This window comes from Topomyia yanbarensis, chromosome 3 (assembly GCF_030247195.1).
Source record: "Topomyia yanbarensis strain Yona2022 chromosome 3, ASM3024719v1, whole genome shotgun sequence".
Lineage (NCBI taxonomy): Eukaryota > Metazoa > Arthropoda > Insecta > Diptera > Culicidae > Topomyia > Topomyia yanbarensis.
The window spans coordinates 411,632,102-411,653,904 of NC_080672.1; the positions used below are offsets into that span (position 1 = coordinate 411,632,102).

General features: G+C 39.8%; 2 protein-coding genes across 3 annotated transcripts in view; one reads left to right on the top strand and one right to left on the bottom strand.

The window, feature by feature from the left end:
* LOC131690957 (serine/arginine repetitive matrix protein 2) overlaps positions 1–15,201 on the bottom strand; it is an 83,147-nt gene extending 67,946 nt beyond the window's left edge. The window contains exons 1-2 of the mRNA XM_058977057.1: positions 14,567–15,201; positions 4,540–4,641 (exon numbers count right to left, since the gene is read on the bottom strand). Of these exons, the coding sequence (XP_058833040.1) occupies positions 4,540–4,641; positions 14,567–14,808 (344 nt within the window). The 5' untranslated portion in view covers positions 14,809–15,201. The remainder of the gene's footprint in view (positions 1–4,539; positions 4,642–14,566) is intronic.
* On the top strand, positions 362–2,592 carry LOC131690958 (uncharacterized). 2 transcript variants are annotated; one of them, XM_058977061.1, is made up of 4 exons: positions 362–515; positions 574–742; positions 1,074–1,210; positions 1,676–2,592. In XM_058977061.1, exons 2-4 carry the CDS (start codon positions 607–609, stop codon positions 2,450–2,452), a joined length of 1,050 nt encoding a protein of 349 aa, XP_058833044.1. In that variant the 5' UTR covers positions 362–515; positions 574–606; the 3' UTR covers positions 2,453–2,592. The 2 variants fall into 2 exon arrangements, with proteins under 2 accessions (XP_058833044.1, XP_058833042.1); XM_058977059.1 differs by having other exon boundaries at positions 392–742.
* Positions 15,202–21,803: the final 6,602 nt, after the last annotated feature.

The window sequence follows — 21,803 nt, forward strand, 5'->3', positions numbered from 1 at the left end:
TCCGTTTTACGGTACGCATGTATAGAGGAGATCTAAACAAGTCATTCCCCTTCATCAAACAGGCAGTATGTACACATTTTAAAATGAACTTTATCTCTTCCATTCCAAATCCCCAATTTTCTTCGTCTGCATCTTCCCTGTAGACCGAACCGACCCCGACCCGACTACAGACGGAACAGAGAGCACACACATAGCACCGGATCGCATCGGGTATTTGAATATAACATTTTACTATTATATCGACTATCGAGGGTACAGCATTCATTATTATCATTATTATTCTTTTAATGTGATGTGCGCTCTGCTTCGCTCTCGCAGCTCAGAACAGATTTGTGGTTCGTTCTCTCTCTCCAACACACGGACCACGCGGGAGAGAGCGAAAGCGAGAATCTATCCGGTATAATAATAATAAAATTCAACAGTCACGTACGGTTAACTACCAGCAGCTAGCTAGCATGTATGGCCAAATGCGATGAGGAGGGTACCAGTTTATTTTCAGCAGTGGTCGAAGTTTGGTGTGCATGGTGAATTTTACTAGCAAGCGCCATTTTAACTTGTAGTCCCCTTCCAAAGGCATACTCGGTTCTATCCTCCGGAGGTGGAAAAATGACCCTCAACACTAGCCAGCATCAACCGGCGGATAGCTTCAAACAGGATCTGGATGATTTCGAACGGTTCGCCCTGGACAATTTGGTCCGGAACGAGTGGGGTCTCAAGGCGGCCACTTTGAATCGGTTGATGTGTAAGTATTGAATTTATTTTACTATCATGATTCTGGTCGCATTCAATTCTACCAGTGTCTTGTGTCGTACGTACGCGCATGTCACTGCTCTCCGGCTGTAGCAGGGCAAAAATATGCTGACACTGGTAGAGAGACGTAGGTATTTACTTACAGCACGGCTGCGATTTTGAATGTTCCAACTTATCGTACTTGAACATAAAAGAATCATAAATATTAATAAGTGCTCTTGTTCGAATCACGTTTTTATTTCGTCTTCCATTTGTATTTCGTTTCCGCTCGTACCTGGTATATTTCATCGTTATCGTCGTTACAAATGCTACACGCCCGGAAGACTGCGGAATATCGGTGGAATGTCTGGAGGTGATTGAAGAGCGCGATTTGAACGATATCTTCAGCGATGAGCGAACTATTGGACAGAAGATACTGCTTAGGCATCGGCTGCGCGAGTGGCGACGCGGTTTGCACTGGGTGAGTACAGGATATTTGAATTACCTTTATGATTTTTATATTTTGCTTACTTCAGTTTTCGCGTTAAGTATATAGTTCACAATATTGTGGAATATTTGGCAGCAATACAGTTTTAGTTTGGAACGCTAGTTGTTTGATCAGTGAGCTAATAATCAAACAGCAACTAAGCGTCAGAGTAAATATAGTACAGATCGATCTGTTTTCGCGAGTTACTGAGAATTCTGCATCCACTGTAATCATTTCGCAGTTACTATAACATATACAAAATTTGTTATAGTGTATTTATCTAATTCAAGTAAGAATAGTTTAAAATAAGTATTAGCAGAGTATATCTGGTAAATATTATCGGTTCTGATTGAACCATTCTTGCCAAATATTTAAAGAAGTCGTAATTTATACGAGAAGATAGTATAAATACAATAGTATAAAATCGAGTAAAATAATATTCAATTTCCATTCTTCCAGAACTCACCAGAACATCCGCCCGTGAAACGCCGTCTCGACCGAAGCTCGGACGACCCGCTGGACCTGGACAAGAAGCCTCGCATATCCAGCAGTGGTAACCTCATTCATCGCATCCCGACGCCGAATGTCATACATCCGGATACCCGCAACCCAACATCAACGATCGCCTCGTCCTCAACCTCATCCTCTTCTGCAAACAATTCCAACAATCTGACGGATGCAGGCAACATTCCGATCCGAATCACACCGGAGGCCCTGCAAAGCTTCCTCCAGACAAGCTGTTCCGGCCGTTGGGTACTGAACTGCTTCTCCGAGGGTCAACAGTTGGACAAGAAAGCCCTCACCGAATTGACACACGTGATCGTGGAACCGTTCCTAATCTACAACATTGCGTTCACACACGCCCTGATGCGACACTATGCCGAAGTGATTGTTCAGCTGTTCCCCACCGAGCGGATGGAGACGTTCTACTGTCCGAGGAACATCGTCCGAAAGAATCCCACCGGAAAACTGTACGATCGGTACGTGAATCAGAGATTACGATACAAGAACAAGTTCAATGCACAGCGACCGACCATGGTGGATGAGTTCAATCAGCACCGAACTTTTGCCGAAATGAGCACCGTCGGAGATCCGCTGATGCAGCAGCAATATTTGGACTACGGGTTGGATAACTCCATTCCGAAGGGAGACTACCCAAGTACCCCGCCACAGGTGGAAAGTTTCAGCGAAGAGTCTATGAATGTATACGGGGCGGAAGATGGATCGGTTCTGTAGGACGTAAGACGTACATCGCCGACGTTAGTACAATTGCCATAGGAGCAGTATTACAATATAAGCATTCAGTGAACTAACTAAACATGAACTACCTACTTCTTCCATTTCATTCAAATAAATTATTTACTAAACCTAAAAAATCAATTTGGACTGAATATATAAAATACGTAAAGTTACGCTCTGCCATATCTAGAGCTGTCTGTCAGCACTTGTTCCGCTGCTGTTATGATTTTATTATTATCATGGTTTCCATTCTAATTTTATTCGTTCACTAAAAACAGACGCTTTTGATCCAAACACATAGTTTCAGTTGGAGGTCAATCGAACTGGACTGCCTGCTTATTTCCATGATAAAAATCGATAGCCTAAATTCGGCTCGCTTTGTTACGGTTTCGTTTTTGTTTTATATCGTGTTGAAAATTAGTGGTTTACAAGCAGGTCAACTGAAATTTGTGTAAAACCAGAACAATATTGCCCTGCATGCCCGCTATACGATGACTGTGAGCAGACGAAACAAAACTTTGTTTGCCACCCTGGCTGCAAAACAGTGTCAATAAGCTTGGTTTGCTACATGTCGTATCAGATAACAGTCGGTGCGGATGTAGGGGGTAAGTTAGGGTAAGACGATGAATCAGTTCTTTTCTCGTGCATCGTGTACGGTTTCTAATACAAAGTGGTACTAAATTCATGTCAATCCAGAAATGATTATGAAGCCACTTTCAGTAAGCAGATCAAAAGACCGCGAATATCAGGTTTTTCTACGAAGGCTTCCTTTGATAAATATAAATTATCAATCCCGATAAGTATTTCGCCGAGTCACCGCTGGAGGCGGTCATAGAATAGTTGGTAAATAGGTTGCCTTGTAAGCACTTGAGTTCAGTACCCAAACCCATTAAAATTTTTCTTTAACCTGAGAAAGAGGCGAATGGTAATAAGGTTAAGTCAGTTCGTTACAAGTGTATGGCGGTGTACTGAGCTCGACAGTAGTCAGTATTAGAGTCTGTATACTAAAAATCCGTATAAAAATATGTGTAACACTTGATAAAACGAAGAGGTACTACTTTGCTACTGGCAATCAGACTTTGTCTATGAGTGACGTTCGATCACGTTACAAAATAAATTCGCACTTGCATTTTTGCTGGATTATTTAGCACGTTTTTCAATAACACACATTGAATAGCGAAACAAACCCATTTAAAATTAATATATTGTTTTTAGTTGATTCAAATAATTGAGTAATTTTATTCCTATCGATAAGGAATAATAGTCACAGCAACGTCATTTGGATGGGAATATTCGAAATGAATTCGTGCAGCACATGCACTGAAACGGAACAAATAATTATTGTTTTCTTCAAACAAACAAAACAAGACAACTACCTTCTTAGTTTTATATATCTCTGGACAACTTGAACATTTTGGGGCTCGATTTTATATCAAATATGATGTTCATGGTGCCATCGCTGCCAAATTAACTCCCACGACTTGGTCCCAAATCATATTAACGAGTTTTCTTATCCTGTCTTAAGCGGAACTGGAAGTGACTCTTAAAAATTGAGTGAGCAAAGTCACGTTGAATAAGGTAAGACTAGTCGTCACACGTCGCGCAGTATAAGACCGGTGTTGACAAGACTGCTTCAATACTATGCGATCATCCAATTTGAATTCTATAGAAATACCCTAAAATCATCAATTGTTTATTGTCGATATTTCTGCTTGTGTAAGATCCGCTTAAAATTGTCTCTTGCGCTTGTTAAGAAAGTATGTGATATTTGAACAGAAAACTAAGATCTCAGCTTTGTTTGCGGAACTCATTCATTCAAGTTTACCAGGCTTACCTCGCCAAAAATATTCGCGCTTGTATCTTACATGAGATAATCGTTTTCTTCACCGCTTTTCTTGCATTCACACAGTAAAATCTTGAAATTCTCGTGATCATACCAATCGAACCAATCTACCGGAATAGATTTACCAGTTAATTTTACCCCCACCTAACCCTACCAGCCACCGGGTTATTAATTGCTTGAATGGCTTCTTATTCTTGTACATAAACGAACACAGATAATAAAACCTTCTTACGGTACTTACAGTAATCGTCCGTAGTCGTCTTTAGGGAGATCTGTTGTTCCGTGGTTCATCAACTTTGACCGGTACAGTTCCACCTTGGCGCGAACTTCCTCCTGGCCGAGCCTGGAATATACAATTTTTGGGAATTAGGTTGGTAGAAATATCTTAAAAAAAATTCCCGGCACAATTTTTTTTGAGGGAGTGAGGGAGTGAAAAAATCAAAATATTTTTTATTAATTTCTATATACTACAGTTGTTCTAGTGGAGCTGTAATATATCAGAACTTCCCTACAGAATCACTCACTACAATTATAGACAAGACGGTAAATGTCACCCACTAAAACACTGCTTAAGGCCAATTGCAGCGGGCCGTGATTCTGAATGTGATATTCATTGTACTGTTACGATATGTGTGGGCGTAGGGACTTCGCGACCGCGTGTATCATCGCGAAGGGCTCGAGCATTTGTAGGTTAACATGTTCGATCGCGTGTGCGTTTGTGTGTCGCGTGTGTTAACGTGTATCTTACTTTGCGTGCATAAGTTCTATTTTATAACCCTGTACCGAATCCGTCGATGATCTCAATTTTGACTTCAATCGTTGCAATTTTGATGAAATATCTGCGGCATTCGATGCTGTTGGCTGGTTCGATCCGTTAAGTGGAAACGATCTGGATCATGCTGTCGCGATGTTCTACGGAACTGTATACGAGATACTCCGCCGCATAGTTTCAAAGAAACGTGGCAACGGGAAGACGGACTACAAGTATCCGTGGTGGAATTCCGAGCTTCAATATGAAACAGCCCGGAATAGTGCATTAAGCAAGCTTCGGAACAACCCCTCGATATTTTTTTTTTTTTTTTTATTTCGATTATAGAGGTTTTAACCTTAAGGTCATTCGCCTCTTCGGGTTAGAAAAATCTCTTATGAAAAATTTCTAACCCTATGTGCCGGGTCGGGACTCGAACCCAGGTGCGCTGCGTACAAGGCAATCGATTTACCAACTACGCTACGCCCACTACCGCTACCCCTCGATATTCTGGACGATTGTGAACAGTAGAAAACGTGGTGGTGGCTTTCCCGTAAATGTTTTAGGTTGGAGATGCTAGTGCGCAATCCACAGCCGAGTCCGAAGACCTTTTTGCGGAACATTTTCGTAGGGGTTTCACCAACCCAGCTATTTCTCCGTCACAAGAGTATATAGACACATTACCGGTTGTATACCATTCCCCAGAAAGCCAATCCCCAGAATTCCATCCCCCAGAAAAACATTGCCCAGATTGTACCACTCCCTAGAAAGCCATTATCCAGAATGCTCCATTCTCCAGAAAATCATACCCCAGCCCGATCAGAAACACATAACAGAAATATTTCAAAACTATAACTCGCATTGTTACTTGTTATAAATTTCTGTTATTTTAACTACTAACGAGACCTAATTTATAACACAATATGTTACAAAAAATGTGTTCTGTTATAATCTTGTTATTTCATTGCGATCGGGAGAATGCCCCATTCCCCAGAAAAGTTAGTAATCATTTTTTGTGGTGGATCCTAAGGTTTACTCATTACCTAATTCAAAGAACTAAAGCGGTGTAAAGCTGCTGAGGTCATGCCGCCGAATGTGGCTGCCTCTCGCAAGTAAACCTGTTATCCACTCGTATAACCGGTTAACTCGATCATAGGGATTGGTTCCTTCTTTCAATCATGAGCAGTTTTTTGATTTTGTATGCCAAATAACTCTTGCACGCAAATTTGTCATATTTTCGTCTATTATTATTCAAACATAGGTGTTAATTCCTTCCCTCTATATTAAAATCGAAATGAATGCTCCTTTTGACAAACGGTTTGGCGTGTTTTTGAGCATTTCTCGACAAACATATGACAGCACAGTTCACAGCATTTAATGAAAAAGAAAATTTTTCTCTTTTGTTTACTACCAACATCTGTGGTTGGAGAGGAACGGTTTGTCCAGAATTTCCGCTAAATGTGAATTTTGATAGTTGGCTTTAACGCCGTAATCATATGTTTGTCGAGATTTATCTTTCTTTTACATTTGAAATGTTTTATACGCAAATGTACGATCTACCCGAAATACATCCGAAAGTATTTTCATACCTTATGCCAAATGGTACTTATACCACAGACTAACAGATATAATACTCGACAACAATTCTTCGCCAATGTTAGTGGTCATTTTGACTATATTTTCAGTTGGGACAGTGATAGCATTCACGATTATAATCCAAATATGGCGCCACTGATATATGCGCAAGTATACGAGATAGACCACTAGTAAAAAAAGCTCCTGGGTCTGAAGGTTAACTAATTTGTAAATGAGTAGTTAGAAGCGCGTATAGCGTTTGGCGGATCGATATTTTTAAGGAATTAATCATAGTTTTATGCCTGTTTATCTGTGCTTATGCTACACGACTGTTAGGTCAAATGGCCAACAACCATATAATGCCAAAAGTTGGGACAATTCTTCAAGTGTAAACTGGGTAGACTTAAAGAGACATTTTCATGAAGATTCAATGAACTGCTCATGTTTGAAAGAAGGAATCAATTCCTATGTTTGAGTAAATCGGGTAAGCGAAAGGATAACTGGCTTACTTGCGAGGAGCCATCGCTTTCGGCAGCTCATCCTCACCAACTTAACACCACATCACTTCAATTACATCGATAATGCACAAAGTTTTGGTTTCATCATATAATCTTACATAACACTATTTCATTCTTTTGAATCGTAGGAAAGGGCTCTACCGCTTCCTATGATTGTTGCCCAATGTCTCTCAAAACACACCTGTATTAGATTCTGCAATTTGTTCTACATGTTGGTTGGACAATAGCTCTTTCTGGGGAAAACACTTCGGTATTTTATTTTGTTTGGAATGTGAACGCATCGAAAGCGAAGAATATCGTTTCATGGAAGTAGGAACGAGTACAGTGGTGATTCGTTGGTTGGGCCACAGCCTATGTCTAACTAACGAATTTGATTCGTTAGTTGGACCGACTGACTGACGTCCAAAACTATCCAAAGGAGACGTTAGTAGTGTAAATGCTTCTGTTCACATCTCTGATTATTTTCAGTTTGATTGTCAAGGTGATTTTGACATAAAGATGCTTTTTAGTTGGACAATGGTCCAACTAGCAGAGGTCCAACTAAAATGCGGTCCAGTTCAAAAGTGATCAATCAGCGAATCACGACTGTAGTAAGTTAAAAAGATCAAATGAATAAAAATTAAAGCTTTTCTGCGGAATGACTTTCTGGGAAATAGCGCGCTCTGGAGGATGGAATTCTGGGGAATGGTACATTCTGGGAAGTGACTTTCTGGGGAATAGTATATTCTGGGGGATGATATTCTGGGGGACGGTATTTTGGGGGATGGTATTCTGGGGGTGGAATTCTGGAGAATGGCTTTCTTGGGAATGATTTTCGGGGGAATAGTATACAATTACACATTACCATTATACAATATCAGTCTCCCTTGCTTGAATATGACTGAAGCAGACGTGTTGAAAGCTTTATCCAGTGTCGACCCACCGAAAGGACCAGGTCCGGATTGTTTGCCTCCGATATTCGAAAAAGGATGTGCACGATCATTGTCATTGCCGGTTAGCATTATTTTTAACCGCTCAATCGCTGAAAGCGTCTTCCCGAGTGCATGGAAACAAGCGGCTGTAATTCACATTCGATTCACAAGGCTGGAGACATGCATAATGTTGAACATTACAGAGGAATCTCACTTTTGAACTGCTTTGCTAAAGTCCTAAATTTGTTTACAATGAGATGTTCGTTGCTGCTTCTCACATCATCGACGAGTGTCAACATGGATTTGTGAAGCAACGTTCTACAACTTCAATTTGATGATGTACACTAGTATTTTGGTCCCCTCGGCTGAGAAGCGTCAACAAACCGATGCAATATATTTCGAATTCTCAAAAGCATTTGATAAAGTACCTCACAACTTTGCTTTTCTGAAACTGCAAAGACTAGGATTTCCTCCGTGGTTAACTGGACGGTTGCAATCATATCTGTCTAGTCGGAGTGCTTCTGTTGGGATTGATTCAATACGTTCTAGCTTGCTCGATATACCAACCGGAGTCCCTCAAGGAAGTCACCTAGGGCCGCTAATTTTTATTTTATCCATAAACGACATTTGCACTCGTATCTAATCTGGAAACTGCTGACTCTGTTGCACTTCAAGATGACGTACTTAATATTTAACATGGTATGCAGGTAAACAAATGTAAAATGATCGCGCGAACACGAACGTTTGTGGGTTCGCGTTTGACACTGCTTTTATAACTTCGTAAGTAATAAAACTATTGAAGGTGCCATCAGGAGAGCAGGCGTGCAAAGGAACGGTACCATCATCACTCGGTCGCATATGCTCCTAGGATTTGCGGAGGATATTGATATCATTGGAATCGACCGCCGAGCCGTGGAAGAGGCATTCGTGCCTTTTAAAATGGAGACAGCAAGAATTGGTCTCACAATCAACACCAGCAAGACGAAGTACATGATAGCTGGAAGAATACGTGGGTCCAATAGTGATGTTTGTGGTGAAGTGGTGTTAGGTGGTGATAAATTTGAAGTAGTGAAATAATTTGTATACCTTGGAACTCTAGTGACGTGCGATAATGATGTTACCCGCGAGGTGAAAAGGCGTCTTGCAGCTGCAAATAGGGCTTTTTACGTTCTTCGTAGCCAGCTGAAGTTCCGTAGTTTGCAGATGAAGATAAAATTCGCGTTGTACAAGACGTTGATAGTTCCGGTTGCCTTGTACGGCCATGAAACGTGGACGTCAAAGGAAGTTGATCGTATAGCGTTCGGTGTCTTCGAACGTAAGGTGCTGCGAACAATGCGCGGCGGTAAAGGAGAAAATGGCATCTGACGGCGTCGCATGAAGCACGAGTTATAGCAAGTATATAAATGAGTGGATATTGTCAAGCTAATAAAAAACGGCAGGTTGCGGTGGGCTGGTCATGTGGCACGAATGCCGGAAGAACGACAGGCAAAGATAATATGGCTGTTTCCAGGGTGACCGGGTCCAGTGGAGGAGAATTCTTCACTCGGCGTAGATTCAACGAAGCGAATTGTTGCCCATCAAGTATCAAGTAAGTAATAAAACGTTCGCCATTTTTCCGGGATTCTATCAAGGTTGTGCGATGGCGGACGTATGTGTGCGTGAATGATTGTAAAGTACTTAAGCGTTCGCATGTTAACGTGTTTGTCGCATGTGGCTTCGCGTGTATAAATTCGATTCACTGTGTGGCCATTCACATATTCGCGTGTGTTCTTGCATGGCCAGTGACATTGGTCACGCAAAGCGCTATTCTGATATTTAGTTTTCGGCGTACGGTTCACGTTCTGACAGGGAGTGTGTTACCCCATATCACTAGAGTTTGTAACTCGTCAGTGTAACAATTTAGCACTGGGTGGAAATATATCCTTTTTTGTTTGTACACTCCATGGCGTGTATTTGTTTACGCAACATTATGCTCACCGCTGTTCTGCACCGTTCGAAGAGAAAGCTAAGCGTCAAGGAGTCACTTGCTTCCCCGGCTAAGTATAAAAGACCCAGAAGACGCCTTTCCGCTTTTGCTGTGAAGGAGAGTACACTGCGATGACTTCTGGGATCTCTCGCGGGGAGTGAGTTGATCCGGCGATAATCCCCTAAGAAGCATTTCTAGTTTTATAGCACACTACAAGTGCATTCTAAGTTTTAAGAAGGGCTTCAAGAGTACCATAAAACGTTAATTGTTACTACAAAGGAGCCAAGCTCACTTCCCGAGCTAACAATCAAGGACCGCTGCTGGAGCAGCCAACGAAAACCAGAAGGAGAACACGGTCCAATTGAAGGCATGGACCTAGACTGATGGTACCGAGGTTAGAGACATATAGACTTCCGGAAAAGACCGATCCATGATCGCGCGAAAGCAGGACTTTGTAGGTTCACGCTTGAGGCAGCGTTCGAGAATTTATAAGTGTTGAAACGCTCACTTTATCACCGGGATGTTATGTTTACAAGATCGCGGGTGTAGGTTGCTTTTAGATAATTGCACGGACTGTGAATCTGATACTTGATTTTTAGTGTACGGTTGAGATGCTAGAAGAGAGTGAGTTCTTCCATATCACAAGAGATTGCACTTGTAGTGTGCTATAAAACTATAAATGCTTCTTGGGATGAGCGTAATTTTTTGCTTGGCTCGCCTGAAGGCGTTGGACCTATGCTACTAGGACCGAAGATAGGGACTTCCGGGCGTAACTGGTTTATGATCGCACGAACACGGGCGTTTGTATGTTCACTCCTGGGACCGCGCTTGTGAATTTATAAGTGATGAAACGTTCACTTAGTCCCCGGGATGTTATCCTGTTTGCGATATCGCGGGCGTAGATGTGCATGGATGATCGCGAAGGACTCGAGCGTTTGTATGTGAACGTGTTTGTTACGTGTGCAAGCGTGTCAGTAACCTCGCGTGTATAAATTATTTTCTATAACCGTGTGGCCATTCGCATGTTTTTGAATGATCGCGCGTGGACCGTTAATCTGATACGTAATTTTCAATGTCCGGGTTCAGATATTAGAAGAGAGTGAGTTCTCCTATATCACTAGAGTTCCTGGTCATGTGGCCATGGAACGTGTTGTCTAGTGTATATGAGTCATTTTTTATTAGACCAACAGAAGGTATGAGGCTAGAATCGAGGGTAGAGACTTCCAGACGGAAGTGATTCATGATCGCGCGAGCGGTAGGTTAATGCTTGAAACCGCGCTTGTAAATTTATAAGTGCTAAAACATTCAATTAATTACCGGGGTGTTTTAGTGTTGGCAAGGTCACGGGCGTAAGTATGTGTGTCATCAGCCTTTGTACGTTTAGAATAAGAGAGATTGCGAGTATATTCCGGTCAAAAAAAAATGCGGACGATCATGGTCAGGCGATTTAAACAGTTTGACGTTTGACTCAACTCGCCTGGGCTAATTGCCCCTAGGAACAAATGCAATTTGCGAATGCGATTTAAAGGCAATTTCAACACTTAGACAAATTTGCTGGCGGCTGAAATGGATATTTTTTTGCGTTTTTCAAACATGGCGGTTCATGTTTGGCTTAAGCTTAAAATTGTTTTTTTTTAAATAATTGGCGTGTTCTCGCTTGTATTTTGTTTGTTTAGCGCACTTCATTTAACCAACGAATGTGGGAAATTGTGGAATCGTGTGTAAGTATAATGGAACAAGATCTCTGACAAAGTCATAATGATCGTCAGATTATGGTAAGTTTTGTTATGCAATACCAATTTCACCATTGATTCTTTCTATAGTTTGGTGGTGATTACCTACGGCCCTATTCTGCGCGGCGTGTGACGTGAGACGACTAATCTCACCTCACTTTACGTGACTTTTTTCACCCTATTCTGAGAGTCGACTCGAGTGAGGTGAGATTCCCCATTGCGGTTAAATGGGCGTCTCACGTCACCCGAAGTGACTCTCCAGAATTGGGTGAGAAAAGTCACGTATAGTGAAGTGAGATTAATCGTCTCACGTCACACGCCGCGCAGAATAGGGCCGCTAGTGATCTGATAAGTTTATGTGAGTAGATAATGAATCCGAAAATAAGTATTATTTGTAATTTTCATATTATGCAATTAAGGGCGATTAAATGGCGCGTTCCCTGGGTGATTTGGGGGTGATTTAAGGGCGGGTAGAGCGGCAAAAAATGACGGCGGCAAATCGCCCAAATGTTGCATTTGAAATAGCCCCCCCCCGTTGCCAGCAATTTGCTGGCAAATTGAAGGGCAATTAGCGCATCCGAGTTGGCAAATAGCCCCCCGTTATCCGGCAACTTGCCCTTTTTGACTGGGATATGAGAGAATATGCAATTTATTCTGTTAGTGAGTGTCAGAATACATCTGATTATGGTATAAAAAGGATAAAAAAGGCAAGCAAAGATAGAATGATGTAGAACACCAATATAGATTATTTTAGTATGTATAATGTTAAGGCAGAGTAAATTGATCTATAAGGTAGGGAATATAGATTATCTATACGATTAAGTAGATGAAAATATATTAGCGACGGAAAGAAACAGATATTACATGCATCTAAACTACTTTTAGGTGCTTGGTGATGTGGTTCGAGTGGTGGACTTTCTTCAAGAACTACGTATTTCCGTTTATTATGTTGACTAGTTGAGCATTAACTAGTGGCTAGACAGTATGTTTAAGAAAGAGGTTCCATCCTTAAGAGATTGTTTTTTGAAAACAGCGAATCCGATTCGCTACTGACGAGAGTTACTCACCATCTCCACGAGCCCGAGTGAGTTGAGAGCTAAAAACACCCATCTTCAGTCTGATCATCTCTTATAGATGACAGTCCATTGATCTGAATCAAATGAATCGATCACTATGCCCAAGATGATTCTTCGACCAGCTGAACCAATATTCCGCCAAATTTCATTCGTTGCATGGTTCAAAACCAACCGTCAAAATAACTGGAGAGACTACCGATTCGTTTGTGACTTTAGATTGATTGAAGCAAGGCGATGAATTCTCTAATGTATTGTTCAACACATAGTCAGCAACGGTCCCATAGAGCCTACATACGCGTACAAAATTGTTCTATCGTTGATAATTCCTGTCCCTCCCTAAGGCCATAAGTCGTAGACGTTAAAGACAGCAGACTGTTGAGTATAGGTCTGTATAGGAGCAGTTAAATACTCGGCGGCAGAGTAGAAAATGAAAAATGATACAAACGCTTGCACCGCAGTGTTCCAAGTGTTCAAAAATGCTGACATCGAATGGCTGATAAAACCCGACAGACTATAGTTAACTGAACATGTGGCACGAATGTTGGATGAAAGACCAGCCGAAGTTCTGCTCAACTCAGAACTTAGAAGAGGTCGTCGATTTTGGAGAAGACCTAGCACTCGATGGTTGTGTGTAATCCCTGGTCTCCATTTCGACATTTGTACCACATGACCAGCCACTATAGTCTAAAGTGCCTTATCAGTTTTCTGATATCACATGTTTATATATTTGGTATAGCTCGTGATTCATGTATTTATCATATTCTCTATATTCTAATTTGCCATCGAGATTTAAGCACATATTTCTAGATGTTTTATTCAAAACGACATATCTACAATGAGTTACTCTTTGTTTACTTTCTCTTCTGATAATTCAGTCGCTTTAACATTTATCCCTCAACTCTTTGCATAATATGCTAGGCAAAACCAGTCTTTCGATCTGTACTGTAAAATAAGTGAAAAGTGCTATAGTGACGCCGTAAAAATCGTAAAAGAAAGTAAACAAAGAGAGTCACTCATTGTACATGTCTTTTTGAAAAAAACGCTCAAAATTTCTACACATCACGCTCCCACAAATCTACCATCTTTGACGACCGTGTTTTATGACTGTACAGATCAACAGAAAGTATAAGCAAGTTGTGGGCTACGAAATTTTATCTGATAACGCCAACAGTGGTCTAGTTTCCCACCACGGAACTCAGACGATTTCGCTCTATACAAGATATACCCAGTTTGTTTTGTCAGAACTAATTGTCATTCCGATTTCCGAGGCTTCAAAACATCGATGGGCGATCGACACCCATGATTCCGATGTCATCGTAAAGACAAAAAGTATGTATTGCCTGATAAAAGTTACGTTCATTTGCACACTCAGAGCTTTTACGTTAACATTCGAACGCAATGTTTAATAACAAATTAGAGAGTGCACCGAACTACATCATGACACTTGATTTTGAACTATCCAACGTCAAAAAAATTAGCTTAATCAGTTTTCAGGATATTCCTGCGTCATGAAACCTTGTTAAATTTTTCAGTATACCTTCACAATGTAACTGCAATGAATTTGTATAATGCATTTCTCATATGAGTACTAATCAATGCTCTAAATGGCTACGCGCATTATTTTAATTAAGATCTAAATATCTGCTCAAGTAGAACGGAAAAACTAAATCATCGACAAGATAGACTGACACCGACAACTTCGTAAAAAAAAATAAAGGTGCTGTAACAAGCCATTACTTACCCTTGGCTCTCGAGCACTTCCTCCAGTTCGGCACACTTCACCTCTACTTTCCGCTTCCGTTCGTGATCCAGGATGCCCTGGTTCGGCTGCCGGTTGGATTGAGCATCCAATTTCGCCAAATCCTCCTCGGTCCGGTAGTTTACGCTATCCTTTTTTCCGGGCCGCACAAAGGCTACATTTCGCTGAACGTGTCCATTTGTGCCGGAACCACGGGGTGTCGTAAGACCAATTCCATTGTACATTTTACTCTTCTATCCGATCAGTAAACAGACATAACTATTCATGGAAGTCTTATCTTCAAGTTTCCGGACACTGTTTTGACGTATCAATTTCTGATCCTATGCTGCTCACAGGAAAATTTTCAAGTGCAGCCGATCCGCAAGAAAATCAATATCCTAGAGCAAGGGTAAATAAAAGTTGATTTTTCTGCGCAAAAACACCTTTCCCGAAGCACTTTTCACGAAAAATACCGTGGTACACTATCGTATTTTGCCGTCGACCGATTTTAAACTCAAAACGTGATAAATTTTACGGCACAAAACTTCTCAGAAAAATTAACTAACACGAGCGTTGTTCGGCCATCACGCAGCAGAAGGGCAATCGGCAGCAACGAATCGACGACGTTGTGCATGCATGGATCGGAAAAGTCGAGTGTGTTGCACAAAACCAGTCTGACAGTTCGCTTTGATATGGGTGTGTGCGTGTTGGTTGGGATGATTCACATTAAAATTCACAGCGCAAGAGTGTGATAGCCATTAGTGTGAAAACTTCTCGATTGGCGATTCTACGTTGAAACCGCTCGCAGATAGCGCTGGAAGGAAAGTGTTGCTGATTTCATTCTGTTCTGTCATAGTGCATATATTTTCTGTAAACATTGGTAAAAAATGACTTTTAAACACCAAATTACCGATCAATTTGTTGATAATTGTTTATGAAAATGGAGGAAAATCATCATTTTATCAGATGATGAGTAAACATCTTGCGAAAAGTGTGTAAAACATAGTGGTTTCTAATATTATTCGCAGAGCTATATGCGCGCTGTTTCGAAATGTAATTTGTTGAGCACCGTAGCCGCCGCAACAGCATTTCCCGTTCGTCCTAAGTTAAGCTAAACCTTCATGAGATGGTGTAAATTCATGAAACTCTCCAGATCACGCGAGGAAAGAGTATATCCGGCTAATAGGAAAGTGTCAGCTTTGTATCATGCACAGCCGATCCTTCTCTCCGATAGTCTTCACTGAATCTCCTACGTAGTTCAAAATATAAAGGAGTTTGACATTAGTACTGATTGGGTCTCGGTTTCGAGTTGGAACTTTATTTATGAAACGATTTTTTATAACCACAATAATACCCCGATTACATTTCGAAGAAATATATGAGTGAAATAGTTGCAAATGGCTGTAATTTCAGAATAATTGCAAATAAAACTAAATTTCTTACTCGTTTCATTCATATTTTGGCAGTGGTAAGCTTTTTCCGAGAAGATAATGAAGATTTTGTTGTAAGCTACGACTCACTTACGGGTGAAAAAAAGCAAACTGTATCACTTTGCCAGTTCATGAGCTGAATCATAGGTGTCGCATGACTAATTTTGGCTTTGCCGCAAATCGCCAATAAACATCAACGCTTTTTTGTGAAAAGGGCGATACTTACAAATTTACACATAGGGCTTTTTTCATACATGCGAATGAGGGATTTGAAACGCAACGAATTAACCAAAAACTTTGGATTCTACGATATTGCTTTCTTAAACTACAGCAAAAAATACAGCGGGCGTATTTTTGTTTGTTTATTTAAAGTTTCGCCACAGATAACAGACGTTTAGGCTAGAACAAAATTTCTTCAAAAACCTTGTAAACTTTCAAATTAATAAACGTTGGAAATCCGTGTTTCACTATTGCCATCTGCGCAACTGTTTGCTACACGTGTTTGACAGCCGCACTCTAACTGCATTGTATCGATCACTGCGCCATCTGCAAACGTTTGCCAAACGTGTTTCAGACGTCTAATTTATTCGGAATTTCAGTAGCGGGTATTTACACACGATTCAAATCGACCCTAAACGTCTGTTATCTGTGGTTTCGCCCTCCACGCTCCATGCAAACAAACAGGGCGATACTTTTTTTGCGAGCAGTTTAGAGGCGAAACTGTTTTTTTCGTATTTTTTAGGATTATCAAGCTGATACCAGTTGTAAATAGTAACAATGATCGCTATTGAAAAAACCCGGACGAAATCAGTGGTGTAAACGGTAGTTATTGTAAAAAAACGTAAGGGCGATACTTCAATGCTGATAGGTGGGACCGAAAAAGTAAACAATCGCCAAAGGGGCGATACTATCATTTTGTCAATTTCAATAGCAAAAGCAAATTTTAATTTAATAATTTCAAATACTTTATGATGCTTTGGGTTTTTGCCTCGTCCTTCACGGTAATTGCGCTGCGTTTGCTCCCTGGACTGTAATGCATATGTTCGATTGAAATGAAATATGCCGAATATAATCTTCAAGAAGAGTTGCATAACAAATAAAACCACAGCATTACAATAGCATTATATCGGCTTTTAATTTGCTTTATAATGGCACTAAATGCACTTGTAAAGCTTACATGCTTTAAAGATCCTTGAAGTATGTACGCGTTATATCAGCTTTATATACGCATTTAGAGCAAGCGATAATGCTATATGTCGGCTGTGCAGTTATGCATTATTGATGCTAATATTGAGCTTTATTGCATTGTTAATGCTGTAATTGAGTTGCAATGCAACATTAGTGCAAATGTGTAGCCAATATAGTGCAATGGCTTAATGCTTGGTTACTTGGGAATAGTTAAAACAATTTTTTCAGGCCAAGGAAAAATAACTACATTTTCAATGAACGGAAGGACTAGAGAAAAATCACCGTCATTGGCTTAATCAAACTACAATACCGTAAATAACATTGAGATGTCTGACGTTTAAAATACGAGAGATCTTGCATTTATACTACCGCCCAGGGATTTAATGCACCTCAGAGCAAATAAAGAGAACAATAAAAGACGCTCTTTGCACTTTTCATGCAAACCACTGCTCTTCTCTTTCACAATAAACCTTTTCAGTCCGATGTGTATTGCTCCCACACGTGCATTCTACTCCATAGCTGCACACCTTAGAGAAGTAGAAATAAAGAGGCTCTTTAGTGTGAATCTTGGTCCCACACGCAAGGAAGAAGAGAAGGCAACCAAAAAAACATTTTAAAAACGTGCTTCCGATCAAACTTTATCTGTTTTGTAGTTTGATTCGCCTTCCTACCTGCTCGCCAGTGAGGGGAGGCAAAAAAGTGGCTCTTCGATTCAAGGTGACTCTTTGCGCGAAATTGTGCAGCTCTTGGTGCACAGATCTTTCTTTTTTTCGTTTTTAAGTTTCTCTTTGTGCGGTTTTTGTGCTGCTCTATTTTTCATCGGTGTATTTCGCTCTTTGTGCACATTGTGTGAGAAAATAACAAGCCTGCTACTAAGCATTAAAGCAAGCAATACATTCACCTTATAACAGCCTTTCAATGCTTACATTCTCTATCCCAAATAGCACTTGTAACAAGCAACGACAACGATTAGTTGCATAAGCATAAGCTTTTACACGTGCGCTTTTTTGGTCGCTAAACCACCTCAATCATCGTTGCCGTATACCTTTATGTGATGAATTTTGTTACTGAAACTGCTAATCAACAACCAGTGTTGCTCGGGATACAACCTTTACAAATGTTTAAAAGCTTTATACAAGCTTTGCAAATGGTTATAGGCACTACGAATATCAAGCATTAAAACAGGCCGTATATGGGAATATGAAGTTCTACTTTAGAGCTTATAAACTCTATAGCTATAAGCCTGATACGATAGTCACCGATGCCATTTTAATGCCAGTTATGGTTGACATTTCCATACTCTAAAACAATAAATTCCAAATCAAAACCAGCCCGGGGACAACTTGGCAGCTCCCATATATTGGATTCATAAGCAAATTTTGTGGTGTTTTGGTGATGTCATGGCGGCTCGAATGGAGCAAAATTTGAAAAAGGCTCATCCCATTTACTATTTTCCATATCTAAAAAATAAACAATTTAAGCATTTCTATCATCAAATTTATTTCGCTGTTCACATTAGAAACTATCCTCATTCCCCCATATCTAAACAGAAACATAGATGCCATTTGGAATCTAAAAAATAAAAAATGTAAAAAAAATCGATTTTCGGAAATACAAAAAGATTACTTTCAAAATCAAGCCACTACCACTTATATTGGAATTTCTGTAAGTCTTCCGAAACTAATCAACATCTCCTAAGGCTTGAAATCCTCCGGTAGAGCCGAGTAAAATGCAAGAATAATTCTGAAGGGATCCATACCAAAACCATCGCAAAATCTTCCGGACAGAATTATTGCAAAAATCGAACAAAATTCTGGCCAGAGTCGAACAAAATTGTACATTCCTGGCAGCATTCTTGCTGAAACCGAGCACTACCGGTTTACTGCTAGAATTCTGATAAAAGCACACAAATTTTATTCAAAGCCAATTTTGCTGAATGTGTAGAAAATCCTACATATATTGTTTATTCTCCCGATCAAAATACTAGAATTCTTGACGTTCTTAATGAACTTGAAACAAGATATCGCAGGTTCACGAATTGTTAAGCTTGGTGATTTACTTTCATTGGCCAAAATGTTCATTTATATTTCATTTATATTGGTGTTATATTTATATGGTTTTATATTTACCGATTACAAACTTCACACAACAAGAAAACCAAAACATTTTTAGGAAGGAAGAGAGCCGGTTGCTAAAAAACAACGACCTCCAGGTAAATTGATAATAAGATTTATGTAACTTTGCTGACGGTTTCCAATCAGGGATAAATTTATTCTCTAATAATAGTTTTCTTTATCCACATTTTGGAATACGCTTTTTCTAAATGTTGTTCTAGCCGCATTGACGGCGTTCATAACACACGTAACGAAACACGCTTTTCTTTTGAAATTTTTTCGTGTCGTTCGATGGTACTCCTACAGATTTACTAGCGCCACCATCAAATTGGTGGTACATATATGAAACAAGCACTATCTGTCAAGTTGTCCCTGGGTTGATCAAAACAAATATAATACATATGAAGCACATTGTAAGCATAGGAAACCGTACCAGCTTCCAAGATTTGTGCATGTCGTTTTAAACAAATTAAAGGGCACAAAACCTTCGAACCATAAAATGATATGGTACCAAATACATATTTGTATTTGATGGTACATTGCACAGTGGTTGCAATGATACCAAAATGTGCGGTTTACTGCCCTAATAAAAAATAATACGGTCGTGATTCGCTAGTTGGACCGACTGACAAATGTCAAAAAGTCTCCAAAGAAAACAGTAGTAGTATAAAAGATTGTTAGATAGATTGTCAAAATCAATTAGACATGAGATTTTGAGGTTCAGAGATGCTTTTTAGTTGGACAATGGTCCAACTAGTGGAGGTACAACTAAAAAGCGGTCCAGAAGTGCCCAACCAGCGAATCACGATTGTATACACGAAGTTTAACCACTGAGAACTGACATACAAGTAAAGTTTTTAACTTGTGTAAGGAATAAAACTGTCGCTTTGAAATGACCACAGCAAGTAGCAACTTGCCACTTGGCGGCGCTTCTATCGGCTAGCAATTGCTATACTGGACTTGTGTGCAAACTTGGATTCAATGTTGACTCATGCATGCGATGGTGATTTTCAACGTATTTTAATTTAAATGTTTACACAGGTTTTTCGGGAAAGTTTGTTCTAGCCTATATGTCTGTTCTCTGTGTCCACATTTTAGAATACGAACGAAATACGCTTTTTACTTGAAAATATTTCGTTTCGTTGTTTATGGTACTCATCTGGAAAAGGAATACCAGCGCCACTATCAAATCAGTGGTATACATATATGAAACAAGCACTATCTGTCAAATTGTCCCCGGGCTGGTTTATGCAAACGTATATTTTTAGATTTTGGCCACTTTTTTGACTGAAATACTCCTATGTGCAATATCCCGTTAACAATGTCGAGCGTTCATTGAACAAACGAGCACTTTGAAACCAACAAATCATATTAACCCTTTCATGCCCAACTTTTTCTAGTGTATGTAGGGTTTCAAAATTATTTTTCCTTGAAAACGGTAAGATCGAGAAACACAAAAAGTCTTATTTTATAAAGATAGGTGCTTCCCTTGCAGTGCTAGAAGCTGCTCAATTTTTACCTTCCAATGTTCAATACAATTTCCTAGAATGTTTACAATAGTTCAATTGCATGGAAAACGTAGCCAAAGACAGACTAAATTGATAAGTTTCATCAGTTTTCAAAAATATTGCATCATTACGAAGATATATGAAAAATTCATTTCGTCAACGTAAACTGTCCCTGGCAGCACTGCTCCAGCAGAATCCAATCAGACTAATTGCAATAACTTGAGTTCTAGAGCTGATCCTTGTAACTGTTAATGCTCAAATGAAATTCAATAGTCACATTTATTAGCCTAACTTCATTTTGCGAGCAAATCTTGCCTCAATCAAAAGTTATAGCTGTTTACAAACGTTGTTGTCCACAAACAACATGGGCATGAATGGGTCAATAATCTCTAACAAAATTTTAAGAAATTTTTCCGAACGGAAGACTTCTTATGTCGTGATTTATGGATGAACCATATAAAAGCTTAATCAATCCATAGGAATTCAAACTATCACACCAATTTTGATAGTTTTTACTTTATGACCACCAACTTCGAACGGGACGGAGCACAGTGGTCGCAATGGTACCAAAACGTGCGTATAATTAATGGTGCTCTAAGAATTGATTTTAGCGATTTGGCGTGTTAAAAAAACTTTTTCAGAATGGAAGCCCCCTTCTTTTGATGTATACTGAATTGTGATTAATCCACCTAAAAGTGAGATAGAAAATTTATTTCCACTAACTTTTAAGATAGAGGCACGATGTCAACGACAAAGTTATAGTAAATTCTACTTCGAGAAAACTTGTTGAACATGCAAACTCTCCAAAATGTAATGGTGTTGAGATAAAGCGTTGTTTGTGGGAGGAACCCAAAAATCATCTTTTCGTTATAACTTTTTTCTGAGATTTTTGCAATTCTTCAGATGCTCTATGAAGTTGTTGAAATTAAGAAATTGCAGATATTTGTCGAAGACGTCAACATTTTTTATTTCAAAACTTCAGAGTTATTAAATAAAGTGG

Bases quoted from the DNA above. Each gene is read 5' to 3' on its own strand.
- LOC131690958 (XM_058977061.1), top strand. From the start codon at position 607: ATGACCCTCAACACTAGCCAGCATCAACCGGCGGATAGCTTCAAACAG. The intron at 743-1,073 runs GTAAGTATTGAA...CACGCCCGGAAG, and splicing joins CACTTTGAATCGGTTGATGT to ACTGCGGAATATCGGTGGAA. The intron at 1,211-1,675 runs GTGAGTACAGGA...CCATTCTTCCAG, and splicing joins GGCGACGCGGTTTGCACTGG to AACTCACCAGAACATCCGCC.